The sequence below is a fragment of the Prunus avium genome, chromosome 2 (assembly GCF_965620075.1).
Source record: "Prunus avium chromosome 2, drPruAviu1.hap1.1, whole genome shotgun sequence".
In the NCBI taxonomy this organism is placed as follows: Eukaryota; Viridiplantae; Streptophyta; class Magnoliopsida; order Rosales; family Rosaceae; genus Prunus; species Prunus avium.
Genome location: NC_142285.1, coordinates 44,401,383 through 44,415,319, shown reverse-complemented (window position 1 = coordinate 44,415,319; position 13,937 = coordinate 44,401,383). Strand labels below are relative to the sequence as shown.

Sequence of the window (13,937 nt, the reverse complement as noted above, 5' to 3'; positions counted from 1 at the left end):
AATGGACTTTAGAAACACACTTAAAGCCCTTTAACCACAAGGTGTGGCAAACTGCCACCTCCAACTAGAACTGTCTGATGCATGAATGGCAGGAGTTCGAAACCAATTGGGAGCACTTTATGGTCAAAGGCAAACCGAATCCCAACCGGGAATTAATCCCACCCTTTGAGTGTGGGGACAGCTTGTGGTATTTACCCAAAAAAAAAAAAACCACCACATTTATAACATAACAAAGAGACTTTTAACTTCTTATAAATTACAAAATTGTCATTGATTTCTTAAAATAAGCTCAATCTTAAAACCTCATAAATATAAAAAACCATAACACTCAATAGAGCATCAAAGTAATTTAATAATCAAAATTAAATTCAATAGGGTCATCTGTGATTTTTTGGGTTTTTTTGGAGTTTGTTTATAGAAATTAAATAGTGTAGGGTTGATCTATATGACTAAATATCCCAAATATATAAGGTTAGGCATCAATAGCACTATAATTAAAACTTATGCACAAAATAGATTTAAGTAATTCAGTCGATTATAAAAACATGTTTTGGGCAGATGCTGAACGTTTCCTTTAACCTTATACATTAGACAAGGGCAATACACAAATCTGGGTAATTTCTAAATGCGACCATCCCACAAGCACTCACAGCAAACTTTGCCACCCGTCAAAAGACTCTCGACTTCCTTAGGAGGGTTCAAACCCAGAATGCAAGCACGCTCCCACCTCTCCAGTCTGGTCATCCCAACGCATGGTCCGTATGCCATGTTCATATCAAATTGCCTCAACAGCTCTTCTTGCTCCTCATAATCATCTATCAACCAAAAAAGAAAAAGCGTCAAACCCAAAAATAAAACTGCATAGAAAAATCTGTCACTACTCCAACCGTATCCAGTTTAGGGATGCAATTAAGATGTGGTTTCCTTAACCCTTGATTCAACAATGGAGAAAATTTGAGAATATACACAAAAACAAAACAAAAGAAAACAGTTTATTAACAAATACAAGACATCTTAACAAGATTTATTAGTTCAAAAGAAACATTGAAAAGAGAATTATTCTATTCCTAAAAAAGAAACACTCTTAGAATTCGAAACAAGAAATCACACCTCCCCCTTATGTAAACTGACTTCAATCAATACACCCGAAATCAAATCCCGCCTTGTGTTATATTTCACACTGGAAATTCCACATTTGTAGTAAGTATATAAATATGAACCCTCTTTAATTGATACATCTAAGTTGTACCGTTCTGTTATGTATATAATATTAACAATGTACTAATACAACAAAAACAAAAAAAATCAAATCTAACACATACCAAATCTCAACCAGACGCATGAACTAGGTATACAAAATTTTTAACAGCATACCAATTGGGTTGGTAGGACAGATCCTGTTAACCCCAGTAAGAAAATGCAACCAATCAATTCTTTTCGTTAGGTAGATTGATATAGCCGATAACTCTGAACTATTGAGGTTTCAAACTTTCAATACAAATAAAGACAAACAATAATATGCGGTGTAAAACCAACAATAGGTGTAATTTGTGGATCTGTATCAAATTATATAAAACTAATGAATCATCCACCAAATTCTATTGTTTTAGTCCTCAGATGAAAACTCGCCTAAATGTTGAGACGCCCAATTAAGAGGAGAATAAGAAGGAATTTGGCAACGGAATGGGTACAATACATCGCAAGAAAATGCTGTACTGAAAACCCTAACGAATATTCAGACAAAAGAAAAGAAACCCTGAAAAATACAAACCAAGAAGAGAGATGGACCTTTGAGGTCTAGAGAAGCGTGTGACATAAGGGCGGTGGGTTGGGTGACATCCGAGCCGAAAGAGGCAGCAGCTGGGTGAGTGGTCGATTGAAATTTGTTCTTCTTAGAGATACCACCGCCGATGCCACTGCTTTTCCTTTGCCTGTAGAAACCTTTCATATTCATATTCCCTGGTTTTGATCTTGTTGCCATCCCTTAACACCTCTCTCTATCTCTCTCTCTCTCTCTCTCTCTCTCTTTCAAATTTTGAATTCCTTTCTTCTTCAACAGAAAATAAAGGCCTATAGAATAGGCCCGCTATGTTTATCTATTGGCATTTTCCTTTCCTTATAGGTCCTTGTCTTACTACATATTTACTTCTGGGGCCCGTTATCTTTACAAATTTCTACTTCATCTCTCAAGTAATGTAATATTACTTTCTGTTACAAAATTGGGTGGCGTCGGTCAAATTAGGTTTTACATTTTTTTTCTTTTCTTTTGGTCAATTAGGTTTTACATTTCGAACTATCAAAATTTCACAAAATTGGACAAGGCTTATACTCACAAGGATATCGCTCAAGAGTTTCTCAAACTCTTTCACATAGAGAGTGTGTTTTATGTAATTAAGGGTTACATGATGTTATAATTTCATGGGATCAACTTGTTGGAACTCATTGTTGTCCCACATTGGCCAGAGGGCCAAAGAGAAAGTAGTTTAAATAGAAATACCCATTTCTAACTAACACCGAGGCCTTTTATGATAAAACCCCACACCTGAGGATTGTGCAGGTGGTAAAGTGGGGACAGTATCGGTGTTGTTGGAGTGGGCCCTCGGCCCGTCAACCTGGAAAATTCAACATGGTATCAGAGCCAGGTTGCGGGCCCATACTGCCACGTGATGGGTGGGTCCCCGTTTGGCTCCACGTAGGCCAAAAGAGCCACGTGATGGGTGGATTCCCGTTTGGCCCCGCGTGATGGGTGAGTCCCTATATGGCTCCACGTGATTGCCGATGTGAATCTCCACGTGTGACCCATAATACGTGGAGCAAAACGGGGACTCACCCATCGCGCTGGGCCAAACGGGGACCCACCCATCACGTGGCAGTATGGGCCCGCAACCTGTCCATACTTTACCACCTGCTTGGTAAGCAACCAAAATTCTAATGAAATAAGGAATCAAAATCCTAACTAAATAAGGACTCGCCAACACCCCCCTCAAGTTGGGCAAAGATATTTCGCACGCCCAACTTGACAAGCGAGTCACAGAACACCATACTTGAGAAGCACCAATTGTAAAGAAGGTCTTTTCGTCAACCACGAGTGAAACAAGTGACAAACTAAAGCAAAGTTCGCAGCAAAAACATAAGAGCAAACCCTAAAAAATAAGGCACATAACAGAACACAGAAACCCTGTGAACACAGCAGCAGATAAGGCAGAACACAGACACCCTGTGAGCACAGTAGTAGGTAAGGTAGAACACAGAAACTCTGTGAGCACGGCAATAGATAAGGCAGAACACAGAAACCCTGCGAGCACGATGTAGATAAGGCAGAACACAGAAATCCTGTGAGCACGGCAGTAGATAAAGCAAAACGCAGAGACCCTATGTGCACGGCAGTAGGTAAGGTAGAACACAAACTTTATGAGCACGGCAGTAGGTAAGGCAGAACACAGACACGATGGTTGCAAGGTAGGCTATATCTCCCCATCTCCCCCTGAAGAGAAGGGGTCGTCGGAGTCAAGAAATAGGCTATATCTTCATGGGAATACATCAAGGTAATGGGGATACGTCAATAAACATATTCTTTTCACTCCCCCTCCCCCCCTTGAAGAGGAGGGGAGGAGAGCACTTAAATTTCAAGAAGAACGCAAGCACAGGTCACAAGAAAACCTGGCTCCGATACCAAGTCAAACAAAGTATAGCATATATTTAGTTATACTCAAATTTTTATTCTTCTCCAATATAGAGGTATTTATACAAGTACAAAGAGGTGTTAACCCTAAATAAAATAGGAAATATATCTAAATTACAATAGGAAGTAAATCTCTATTACAATAGGACTAAATAATAATTAGTAAGTAACTAAAATTCTAATGAAATAAGGAACCAAAATCCTAACTAAGTAAGGACTCGCCAACACAACTCCATGTGAGATAGTTGGATTGTACATGTTTTTAATAAAAATGCAAACGCTTATAATTAGAAGGGTTATTCGTAGCAATGATTCCTCAATTATACTCGAAGTTACATTTTGGTCACTCAACTCAAATATTAGTTGCAGAGGTCACTCAATTGGGTGTTGTGTTGCACAATTAGTCACTACCGTCAAGTCTGTGACTTTTTCTGTTTAAAATGATGACGTGACAAGCATCTCTTAGATTATTGATGGGCAAATGTGACTTTTCAGTTAGCATTATTTGTAGCAATGATCCCTCAACTATACTCGAAGTTACATTTTGGTCACTCAACTCCAAAAATAGTTACAGAGGTCACTCAATTAGGTGTTGTGTTGCACCATTAGTCCCTACCGTTAGAGAGACTTGACGGTAGGGACTAACGGTGCAACACAACACCCAATTGAGTGACCTCTGCAACTAATATTTGAGTTGAGTGACTAAAATGTAACTCCGAGTATAATTAAGGGACCATTGCTACAAATAACCCTAATCATAATGAGATGCTTGGAAGACTGAAAAATATAAAGCATGCAAGTGTAATATTTGGGACAAAATTACCAAAACATTCTTGTCATTAACCCATTAGACCATTAATATAATGTTGCATTGGTGATGCTTAAGAAGATTGGGGGCCATGTGCAGATGAGCTCTTAATTTAGTTTATGAGAAGAAGTCCTAAATTTGTCCTCAATCTTATGATTATCTATTTTTTATATAAATATCACAAGGTGTCCCCACACCCGAAGGGTAGGATTAATCCCCACTCGGGGTTCGGTTTGCCCCTGACCACAAAGTGATTCCAACGGATTTCGAACCCCTGCCATTAAGGCACCAGATAACTCGCCAGTTAGAGGTGACAGTTTGTCAACCGCACAACGCCATGTGATTCTCAATCTTATAATTATCAATTGCCTATCAATACTGATATTTTTCCTTTTCTTCGACATATTCAACAAATTCATTTTTTCTTTGACAATCTTATATATATTAACTCCACTAGTTTTTTGCACACCAAACTTCCACTTGTACACGATGAGTAAAGGGACAGTTGAGTTAAAAAAAGAAAATATCCTCAGATTTGATCTAACGTGGACCAGTAGTACAGTACTATATTTGGCTATTCCTTTTGCCGACTGGTTTTTGATTTTACATCATCAGGGATACAGGATGACCAATATAGAGGCAACAGTGTGAGAAGTGCCTGTATTAGTAGGGCAAGTGGAAACCCTGAAAAATCATTTCCTGTGACCCCAGCATACGATGCAAGCACAACGCCAAGATATCCACTGACTATGAATGCAACCGCTATTGCAGACATCACAAATGCCATTAGAGATCCCTCGCATCCCGGTGGGCAGAGCTTGGCTATAAGAATGCTGAAGGGCAGAATCTTAATAAAGAAGAGAATCTCCGAAAGGCCAGAAAACATCACAACGTAGAAATTGTCTGGCACCCCCATGTAATTTCGATAAATCCTATTCACAAACAACACATCAGAAACCATAAATACAGCCATTGTAACCTGAATGGCAGAAATCAGTTTTCTTGGTGTGACTGACTTCAAGTGACGATTATAGATGACACTCCATAGAAGCATTGCCACTTGACCAAACACCTTGGAGATTCCCAACACTGATGAGTTAATATTCAGATACTGCGTCTGGTAAAAGAACATGGTGCCTGTCAATGCAGGAATAATGGCATAAGAAGCCGCAAACCATGTAATTGAGTAAGCAATCTCAGGTTCTCTTAGTGCAACCAAGAGCTCTGTAAACTTCTCTTGAATCCCAACGTCGGCTGTCCTCTTGGGAAGGTCCAAAGAACTTTCCTGGACAAAAATGCTTAGAAAAAACTGGACAGTAAGGAGAAGGCCATAGAACAGGAACATCTTCTGGGGAGAGAATCTGTCAATGGAAAGACCAGCTAGGAGAAATCCAAGGACTCCACCCATAGCTGAAGCCATCCAGAAAAATGATTGGAGCTCGCCTGACGATGATGGTTGAGAATTTGTGGAGGACTTAGACTGCTTTCCCGCCTCTGCAACAATGGCATCATTGGCTACCTCAGCAATTGAAGCACCGAGATTACTGAGGAGAAGATATAGTGTCATGGTGCCAATTGAAATGCCTGATTCAGAGAGGATTGCTATGGCTAGCCATGACACTGCTTGTAAGAAAGCTGCAACAACAGATGAGTTGTGTTAGAAATGAACTTCAGACCCAAAAAAAACAAAAAGAGAGCTAGGAATGAACTAGAACTATGATTAAATTGGTGGATCTATGAACCAAATTTAAGCCTAGGAGAATAGAAACTTCGCATTCTCATTTTTTTAAGGAGGAAATATTAATATTTTTATCATGTGAACGAAAGCGGGGTGCATTATATGAATGTTACATTTACTTAAACTAACTAATGAATTTTTTTGGCAAAGTACTAAATTTCAATGTTTGAACCGATATTTTAGACATGCAGAAAATTCTGTTGTGTGATGGCACATCGTTGTATATTGGGAGACATAATCAAAAGAGTAATAGTTGACTCATCACAAAGAAGTTGCATCTTTATCCTAATTAAATGGGGAGGAGGAAATACAAGCTGGGTTTAAAGAGCTGTGGATAAGTATTAGCACATCTGTTACTGCAGTTTTTATTTGGCTATTTTGCTGCTCCAGAATCTTTGAGCAAACGAAAGCATTGAAGCTTATGATATGAGGAGTTTGAATGATTCAAATTCCATGTAAAAAGAAAAAGGGAGCCGGGCCCTGACTCTGTGCACTCCCTGTTGTATTCTGCAATGCACTGATTCCTTAGATCAAATTATTAATTCAAAACTACATCGACACCGACAAAGTAAATAAAAAAGAAGCTTAAGACAAAAAAGGCCAATCCTGTAAAAAAAAAGTTATTTTTCTTTACAATAATTCATAACGAAGTTCAAAATTAGGTTTTACAAAAGGAATAATTAATCAATGATAATTCATAACGAAGTTTAAAATTAGGTTTTCCAAAAGGTGACTTAGATGAAGCAATCCATTCAGGAAAGAAAGATAAAAGAAATTGGTGTGGTGTGGTGTAGTAAGTAGTAAGTAGGTACCTCCGAAGGCGATATAAGGTATGCGGTGCTGGCCACGAATGTAGACGGCGTCGGAAACAACACCGAAAAGGGGCTTGGCGACCATGGGGAGGTTGGCGGAGTTCTGGAGGAGCTGGAGAGTGGAGGAATCGACGCGGAGGCCGTCTTTGAGGAAGAAGTTGACGGCCATCCATGGGAAGCACCTGAAGCCCTGCACCCAGTACCCAAATCCCACCACCTTCCGGATCTTGTCCGTACCCTCCTCCGATGACACTACCATTTTCCACACTGTCAAATTCTATCTTAACCTCAATTATGTTGTCTTGTTATGAGAAAATTCTTGGGCATTCGGCTCGTTGGTTGGAATGTGTGGTCCGATCCGATTAATGTCATGTCAATGATCATATATGACTCATGATGAAGCAGCTCCTTACAACTGATACCGTGAGTCTGGGACACCTGTGACATCTGCACTCACCGCTGAGGTGTCCCAAGGACCCTTAACTTAACCTTGTATCTTCAAAATTTTCATCTTTCACTTACACAGCAAATTAATTATAATTAATTTTTAACTAAAATGGTTCGATAACTAGCGGTAAAAACTATAATACGATTCTTCTTTTTTTACTGTTCATCAATTATTATAATGGAAAAATGCTTTTTATGTTTGTGTAAATTTTTGGAAGAAACTACCGTTATGTACGTTTTTCTTCCTCAAATAAATTCTGTAATGTAATGTAAGAGGGCAGAGTCAGTTTGAGAGAGGAGAAAAGAGAATGACTCCATTCCATTCGATTAAATTGAACGGCTGTGATTTTTTTTAACGCAAACAACCACACTATATTTAAAAGCAGCGAAGCAAGGAAAGAAAATGGATATACTTGTATATGGTTAGTAAGTTTCATTAAGTACTTACAATTAAGTCATATTTATCGAGAAGCAGATATGGTAGCAAATGCACTCTCTTAAAAGGGACGAGAAGTTTCATCCAGTTGTATATGGTTTAGTAAATTCCTGAGGGAGGTTGCTTTTAGAATACATTGTGATTTGTATGAACATAGGATCCTTAATGGATCTACCTTGTAATTTACTTTTTCTATAAATAATAACATGGAAAGAAAAAGAAAAAATAAAGCAGAATATTCCATTTTTCATGTATTAAAAAAGTTATAAAAATGTGCGCAAGAAAATCAATTAAATATAAAACCTCACAGAAGTTGAAATACATGCATCTTTACCGAAACCGAAGGTCTTCCTCCTTATTCTCTGTTTCTCATTTGAACTGAATTAAAAGAAACAAGCAACTCTGGGGAGGGGGTTGGGGTAGAAGACGGCAAAAACAGAAAAACCAAGCAACATTTCAAAAAAATTGTTATAAAAAAATAAAAATAAAAAAGAGTGGCAAGTGCTAGGCAGAATGAGGGGGAACAAATTGAATTACAAATCTCTTGAATGAAAAATTATGGTAGAAAAGAATTGGTCCTTTACCTTGCGTTTTCGACTTACGCAGCACTTGCTTTTCCTCCTCACATCTACCCTCCCAACCAGGGTAACCAAGTACAGAACTAACATATAAATAACTTTTCATTTTTATCACATTATCTAATAAGTGAATACAAGCTTATTTCAGACCAACATAACAGGACTTAAAGAATTCTGCAAACAAGCAAGATTAAACACATCTATCACAGCAGGTACTTCTCAACAACAGTGCGGCCAAACTTCTCTTGAACATCCTTTGGAGTTTCAATCTGGAAAGTGCACAGATAGACACAGTGAATATAAATTCAAAGTCAATGAATTTAAGAAGATCACATAACATTTGATGGGGCTACTTACCGCATTAAGGGATTTGAAGAGAGCCTTAACTGTGTTATGAGGATTCCTTGAACCTACAACCTGACAAGAGTGTGGACGTTAGACCAACAAACCAAATTGCAGGAGCCACCCCTTGGTAAAAATGACTTCCTTTTGACAGTCAATTACCTTAGACTTGACATTTTTGAAACCAGCTAAGTTTAGAATGGTTTGGACAGTTCTTCCCGCTTTCATACCCGTCCTAGTGGATGCAGGCCAGAGATACACCTAATAAGAATTACAGGTTAAAGGTAGGCTCTATATCATGGAGGAAAAACAAGAAAAAGAGGAGAACAAAGAAAATACTAAACCAGAACAAAAAATCAATACAAGAAAGACGAACCAATCACCTTTGTTTTTTTATAAGTTGTTTGTATTGCATGTGCAATTGTATGCTCCTCATGTCGTTCTACGTAGTGTAGATTCTGAAAGCATTTCTCATACGCCTGATTGTTGTAAAACCAATGTGTACATCGCCAAAAGAAAAGAAACATGAATGACTCAGGTAAATATTTCACAAATGACAGTTGCCAGTAAGTCTATGCGCAAAAGAGGAAACACTTAAAAACCCGTAATGTTTGCCATTTGAATAAGAGAATCTCTTTACATTAAGTTCAAAATCCTGACAAAAGCAAACGAGAGTGAAAACAGTCACCAAACTGACAAGAACAACTGTTTTAATTTCTATAAGTTGATAAACTATGGTGGGCTTCCCATCTTTTAATATGCTGTTTGTATCACATGTACAAATTGCATGCTCCTCATGTGGTCCTAGATAATAGAAAAACTGGTCATACTCCCTGAGTTGATTTATCTCCATGAACAAGAAGTATTATTCATAGATGGTCATTTCCGCAGGAGTTTTCTACTAATTGAGATGGAAAAAGACGTTTTGCCCATAGATAACGGGGGTGCTAACCAAAAGAAGAATGACAGACAAAAATGTTGCATGCATATACATGCAGGGTACAATGCAAGGACATGACATCTCTCTGGAAACTAGGATGCGCTCATTGTGCTCCAATGATCGGTTCCATCCTCTTCTATTGAGTAGGGTTTAGGGTTCTTATTTATGTTAGGTTATGTTTTGTTTTCATATTAGCCTTAAAATTTTTGAAATACCACTCATCTCCCTTCTTTTCCGAAAACAATTCCAACACTATTTAAAATAAACTAATACGTTTTTTTCCTAAAAAATTTCTAAAAATTATCCTTCATATATCCATCCTGGATTCCTCACGTATCAATGTCGTGTGAAAAGGCAAACTAGATACACAATGAACCATCCACACAGCATTAGGCACATATCAGGGGTGTCGAATGCTCCACCCAAAAAAAATGGAGTATTCATGCTTCATTGGACCAGAAGGGTAACAATTGCCACGGCTAGTTGGGGTGATCTGCCCACATTTTGTTCTCACCAACTGAAAAGCATTTTTGTTATTTGAGTACCAACGCAGGTGAACCATTGATGCATAAAGTTATAGGAATTGAACTTACCAAAGCCTATCTTGTGAAAAAAAAAAATAATTATAATAATTATAAAATCAAAATCTCAGATTATACCAGGATATATCCGAATATCGACCATTGGAAACTTATCCAAATAGATCCAACCAAATTACTTGGTAGACTTTTTAAGGTTGAAGTTTGAATACAAATATTACTAGAAGCAGCCATCCAATTAAATTCTCATTTCCAATCCTATATGATTAAAACCTACATAGAATGGGTATCACATACATGAAATATTACAACACTGTATATGATATGATCCAGTTTAAATCTAAAATAATCAGTTCTATTACTTTGACCACAACGGCTACCTCTAAAATATTAACACTTGGATAAAAAAAAATAAAACCAAACCACACAGAGACATGCAACCTGAATCATTACCAAATGAACAAATAAAAAATATGTGGCTAAAACTGTGTAAACATATGGAATTCTGTAAAATTCATAGCACTCAACAAAATACCTTCTGAAGAGCAATAGGGACTGCTGGGCCTTTTGCTTTAGCATAACCAACAACACCATGATAGTTCCCACAAGCTAATATGGCACTGTACTTGACCACTTGCCCCCCCTATAAGCCATAAATAGAAATGTGGAAACATCATTCTCTGTTACGAGAAACCAAAAGCAATGTATGTACTACAACAAAAAAAAAAATGCAAGTTGGTGCGAATACCTTTGTAACTTTACAAGTTCGGTTCACATTGATTATTTTAACATCAAAGCCCTGCCAGCATGTAATGGATAGGATGGTCAAAAATATTGAAGTTTGCACGCAAAAAAAAAAACATGTATACGAATGCAAGGGAAAACGCAATGGTGATCAAAACAACATAAAACTCTTCGAAGAACAGACTTTAGTAAGAATGATTGGAAAACACAGAAAAAAAATTGTGGAAACTCCACTCAAACTTCAAAGTATCACATGGCTAACCAGATAAGAAACAATCAACATATAATCTTTCTTCTACAGGCATCATATGGATGATATGTGTACTCTCAAGTAATGAATCATTTACATACACTATTAAAAATCGAACAGATTACACTGAGCTCAATAAAGAAAAAGAACAAGCAAATTCATGAAATTCTTAAATACTTCCAAAACCACCACACAAAAAAAGAGAAGAGAAGGTTATAACAAGAATAAAAACATTGGATAGAAAATTGAAAAGAAAATGAATCAAAATTAACCCACAACAATTTCGAAACTTCTGAATACTTACTACAATCAGTTTGTCAGTTGTTGCCTATGCTGAATTAAAATCAGTAAAAGGTCCACTTGATGATAAATGTACTTACTTTCCTGTAGAGGGGTCTTCTCTTCTTCTCTGTCAAATCATTTCTTTCCTCTGCTAGATCTCTGATCTCTTCCTCTAGAACCTTACCCTTCTTCCCAAATGTATGATCTAACTCTGCTAGCTTCTCTTCAAGTTTCTTGTCAATCGTGTTAAGTTTCTCTAACAGTATGTCATCTTTCTCCTTCATGTCATTGAACTCTTCATCGTCATCATCATCAACTCCTTGTATAATTTGCTTTTCTTTTTCAAATCCAGCATGTTCCAAGAGATCAACTGAGGACTCCACTTGTTCATGCTGAATGAGTCCATAATTGGCAGGATTGTTTGGATCATAGGCTTCCTTCCACTGCACCAATCTCATAGCCCTGTTTAGTTTCTGCTGGAGAATGAATTTATCCTTGCCCTCAGCTACTTTGAGACGGTTAATCAACTCACCGATGACCCTATATTCAGGGCGAAGCCGGAAATGTTTTTGTTCGAACTTGTCAATTTTATTCATCCATTTAAAAGCATCATCAAGTGTTCCTGCCATAAATTTCAATACAAGTAAACAAATGTTATGATGTACTACAGGAATACAAAATGTATTACACTGATTTACATAAGAATTCATCTCAGAGACGAAAAAGTAAAGTGCAAATCTGAAGAGTATTACATAAGATAACCCTGAATCCCCTATCTAGTTGTGAAGAAACAAAGCATGGGAAATCATTTAGAAATCATGAAAGTCCATATTTAGAGAAGTTTTTTTTTTTTTTTTTTCACATTTCCGAGCAACTGTGAGGAGCACTATGAAGTGTGCACATTGACCTTCTGACATAAAAATTTAATAGGAATACCAATCAAACTGAATAGTGCACGGATGCTTTCTGTCTTGTTGCTGATAAAATGCTCTTCAAAATAACTGAAATAAATCGATCATGAGTGTTCATAACTTTGATTTAATTTTGCAACAGAAATAAATTCATGTCCATTATAGCATTTGATATACTTACCCGGAGTGTTATGGGTCTCATTGAAACCAAAAAAGCATTACTATATATTGTCATGTATGCATATATTAAAACAAAAAGAAATAAAACAAAGCATCATGTTTTACCCGGAATCTAAAAATAGTAATTAAAAAAATTTGCGTTCTCATATTTTTCACCCACAATTGTGAGCCATCCAATCAAGCAATGTCAATAATAATAAATAAAAACAAGCCACCTAGTCAAAGAAACAAGCAAAAAAAAAAAAACGAGTACTGAATACCAGCCTCGGTGAAGTTCTTGAGCAACTCCTCGTGGCGCGTAAACTTCTTCTGAAACTCATCAAACCTCTTCTTGACGGCATCGGGCGTGAACCTTTCGTCGTCTTCGTCGCTATCAGAATCAGTAGGCTCCTCATACAAGTTCAAGTCCCCAGTATCTCCCTTGAGCTTCTCCTTATCGAGCTTCTCAATCAATGGTATAACACCCAAGTAGTCCTCCTCATCTTCTTGATCAATGTCTTTGGTGTCCAGACCAGCCCTTTTCCGCTGCTCTCTTTCTCTCTGCTTTTCTCTCTCTACCTCGGCAAGAAGGTCTTGGGCCGCTCTGGATGATACTGTGGAATAATGGGTCTTCCCAGAAAACGAAAACGAGGGCTTGGGCGCATGAGAGGTGGGAAAGTGTGGGGAAGTGGAGATTTTCCGGGAGAAGCGGAGTGGGGCTTTGGTTGGATTTTTAATGGGTTGATTGAGGATGAGACGCGACCACGAGAATGCTTGTGATTTGTTCATTGCTTGTTCATCTGAAATTCCTTTCAATAATGAGGAAGTGAAATGAAAAAACAACTCTTTCAATAATGTTGGAAACCCATATAGTGAGAAAATGAGAGAAAATCTTCGACAGTGACTACCCAGGCTAGGGTTTAGGGGTTATTTCATTTCCATTCCCTTCTTTAATTGGTACAAGGGCTTGTTTCATTTTCATTAGCCGTCCAGAAGCCCAACAACTAATGGGCCACAACGGGCGGCCCATCTAGTATCCCTCTCTGTTTGTTCAGGCCGCATTATAGTTTCTTTTTCTTTTTTAACACAAGCAATAGTCTAAACTAAAAGATGAGGGGGTTTCTCACACACAATACCAAGATGTCATAGGGAATTCGAACCTTAGACCACTGTTCTGCAAGTCAAAACTATTTTCCATTAAGCTAGACCCTGTTGACTATAGTTTTCGGTCAATCAAGGATTAAACTTTAAAAAAAAGCTAGCCATCCT

General features: G+C 37.7%; 3 protein-coding genes across 3 annotated transcripts; all 3 read right to left on the bottom strand.

The window, feature by feature from the left end:
- Positions 1-489: 489 nt before the first annotated feature.
- Positions 490-2,072, bottom strand: POLD4 (polymerase delta 4). The gene is made up of 2 exons (XM_021960449.2): positions 1,789-2,072; positions 490-815 (listed from the first exon to the last, which is right to left on the bottom strand). The coding sequence occupies exons 1-2, from the start codon at positions 1,979-1,981 to the stop codon at positions 622-624; spliced, it is 387 nt and encodes a 128-aa protein (XP_021816141.2). The 5' UTR covers positions 1,982-2,072; the 3' UTR covers positions 490-621.
- A 2,928-nt stretch (positions 2,073-5,000) lies between these two features.
- Positions 5,001-7,506, bottom strand: LOC110758602 (Major facilitator superfamily protein). The gene is made up of 2 exons (XM_021960500.2): positions 7,041-7,506; positions 5,001-6,125 (listed from the first exon to the last, which is right to left on the bottom strand). Exons 1-2 carry the CDS (start codon positions 7,297-7,299, stop codon positions 5,065-5,067), a joined length of 1,320 nt encoding a protein of 439 aa, XP_021816192.1. The 5' UTR covers positions 7,300-7,506; the 3' UTR covers positions 5,001-5,064.
- Positions 7,507-8,437: 931 nt separating this feature from the next.
- LOC110758591 (Ribosomal protein S5 family protein) lies at positions 8,438-13,572 on the bottom strand. Its single transcript, XM_021960489.2, has 8 exons — positions 12,950-13,572; positions 11,697-12,220; positions 11,071-11,121; positions 10,858-10,965; positions 9,227-9,322; positions 9,006-9,104; positions 8,859-8,918; positions 8,438-8,770 (listed from the first exon to the last, which is right to left on the bottom strand). The coding sequence occupies exons 1-8, from the start codon at positions 13,455-13,457 to the stop codon at positions 8,705-8,707; spliced, it is 1,512 nt and encodes a 503-aa protein (XP_021816181.1). The 5' UTR covers positions 13,458-13,572; the 3' UTR covers positions 8,438-8,704.
- Between the last annotated feature and the right edge of the window lie 365 nt (positions 13,573-13,937).

What these genes read in the sequence shown, in the direction of transcription:
- POLD4 (XM_021960449.2), bottom strand. Translation starts at nt 1,981, where the DNA reads ATGGCAACAAGATCAAAACCAGGGAATATGAATATGAAAGGTTTCTAC. An exon ending in CGCTTCTCTAGACCTCAAAG is followed by an intron (nt 816 to 1,788) that starts GTCCATCTCTCT and finishes TTTGGTTGATAG; the next exon opens with ATGATTATGAGGAGCAAGAA.
- LOC110758602 (XM_021960500.2), bottom strand. Translation starts at nt 7,299, where the DNA reads ATGGTAGTGTCATCGGAGGAGGGTACGGACAAGATCCGGAAGGTGGTG. An exon ending in ACCTTATATCGCCTTCGGAG is followed by an intron (nt 6,126 to 7,040) that starts GTACCTACTTAC and finishes CTGTTGTTGCAG; the next exon opens with CTTTCTTACAAGCAGTGTCA.
- LOC110758591 (XM_021960489.2), bottom strand. Translation starts at nt 13,457, where the DNA reads ATGAACAAATCACAAGCATTCTCGTGGTCGCGTCTCATCCTCAATCAA. An exon ending in GAAGACCCCTCTACAGGAAA is followed by an intron (nt 11,122 to 11,696) that starts GTAAGTACATTT and finishes ACATGCTGGCAG; the next exon opens with GGCTTTGATGTTAAAATAAT. An exon ending in TCCCTATTGCTCTTCAGAAG is followed by an intron (nt 9,323 to 10,857) that starts GTATTTTGTTGA and finishes TACAACAATCAG; the next exon opens with GCGTATGAGAAATGCTTTCA.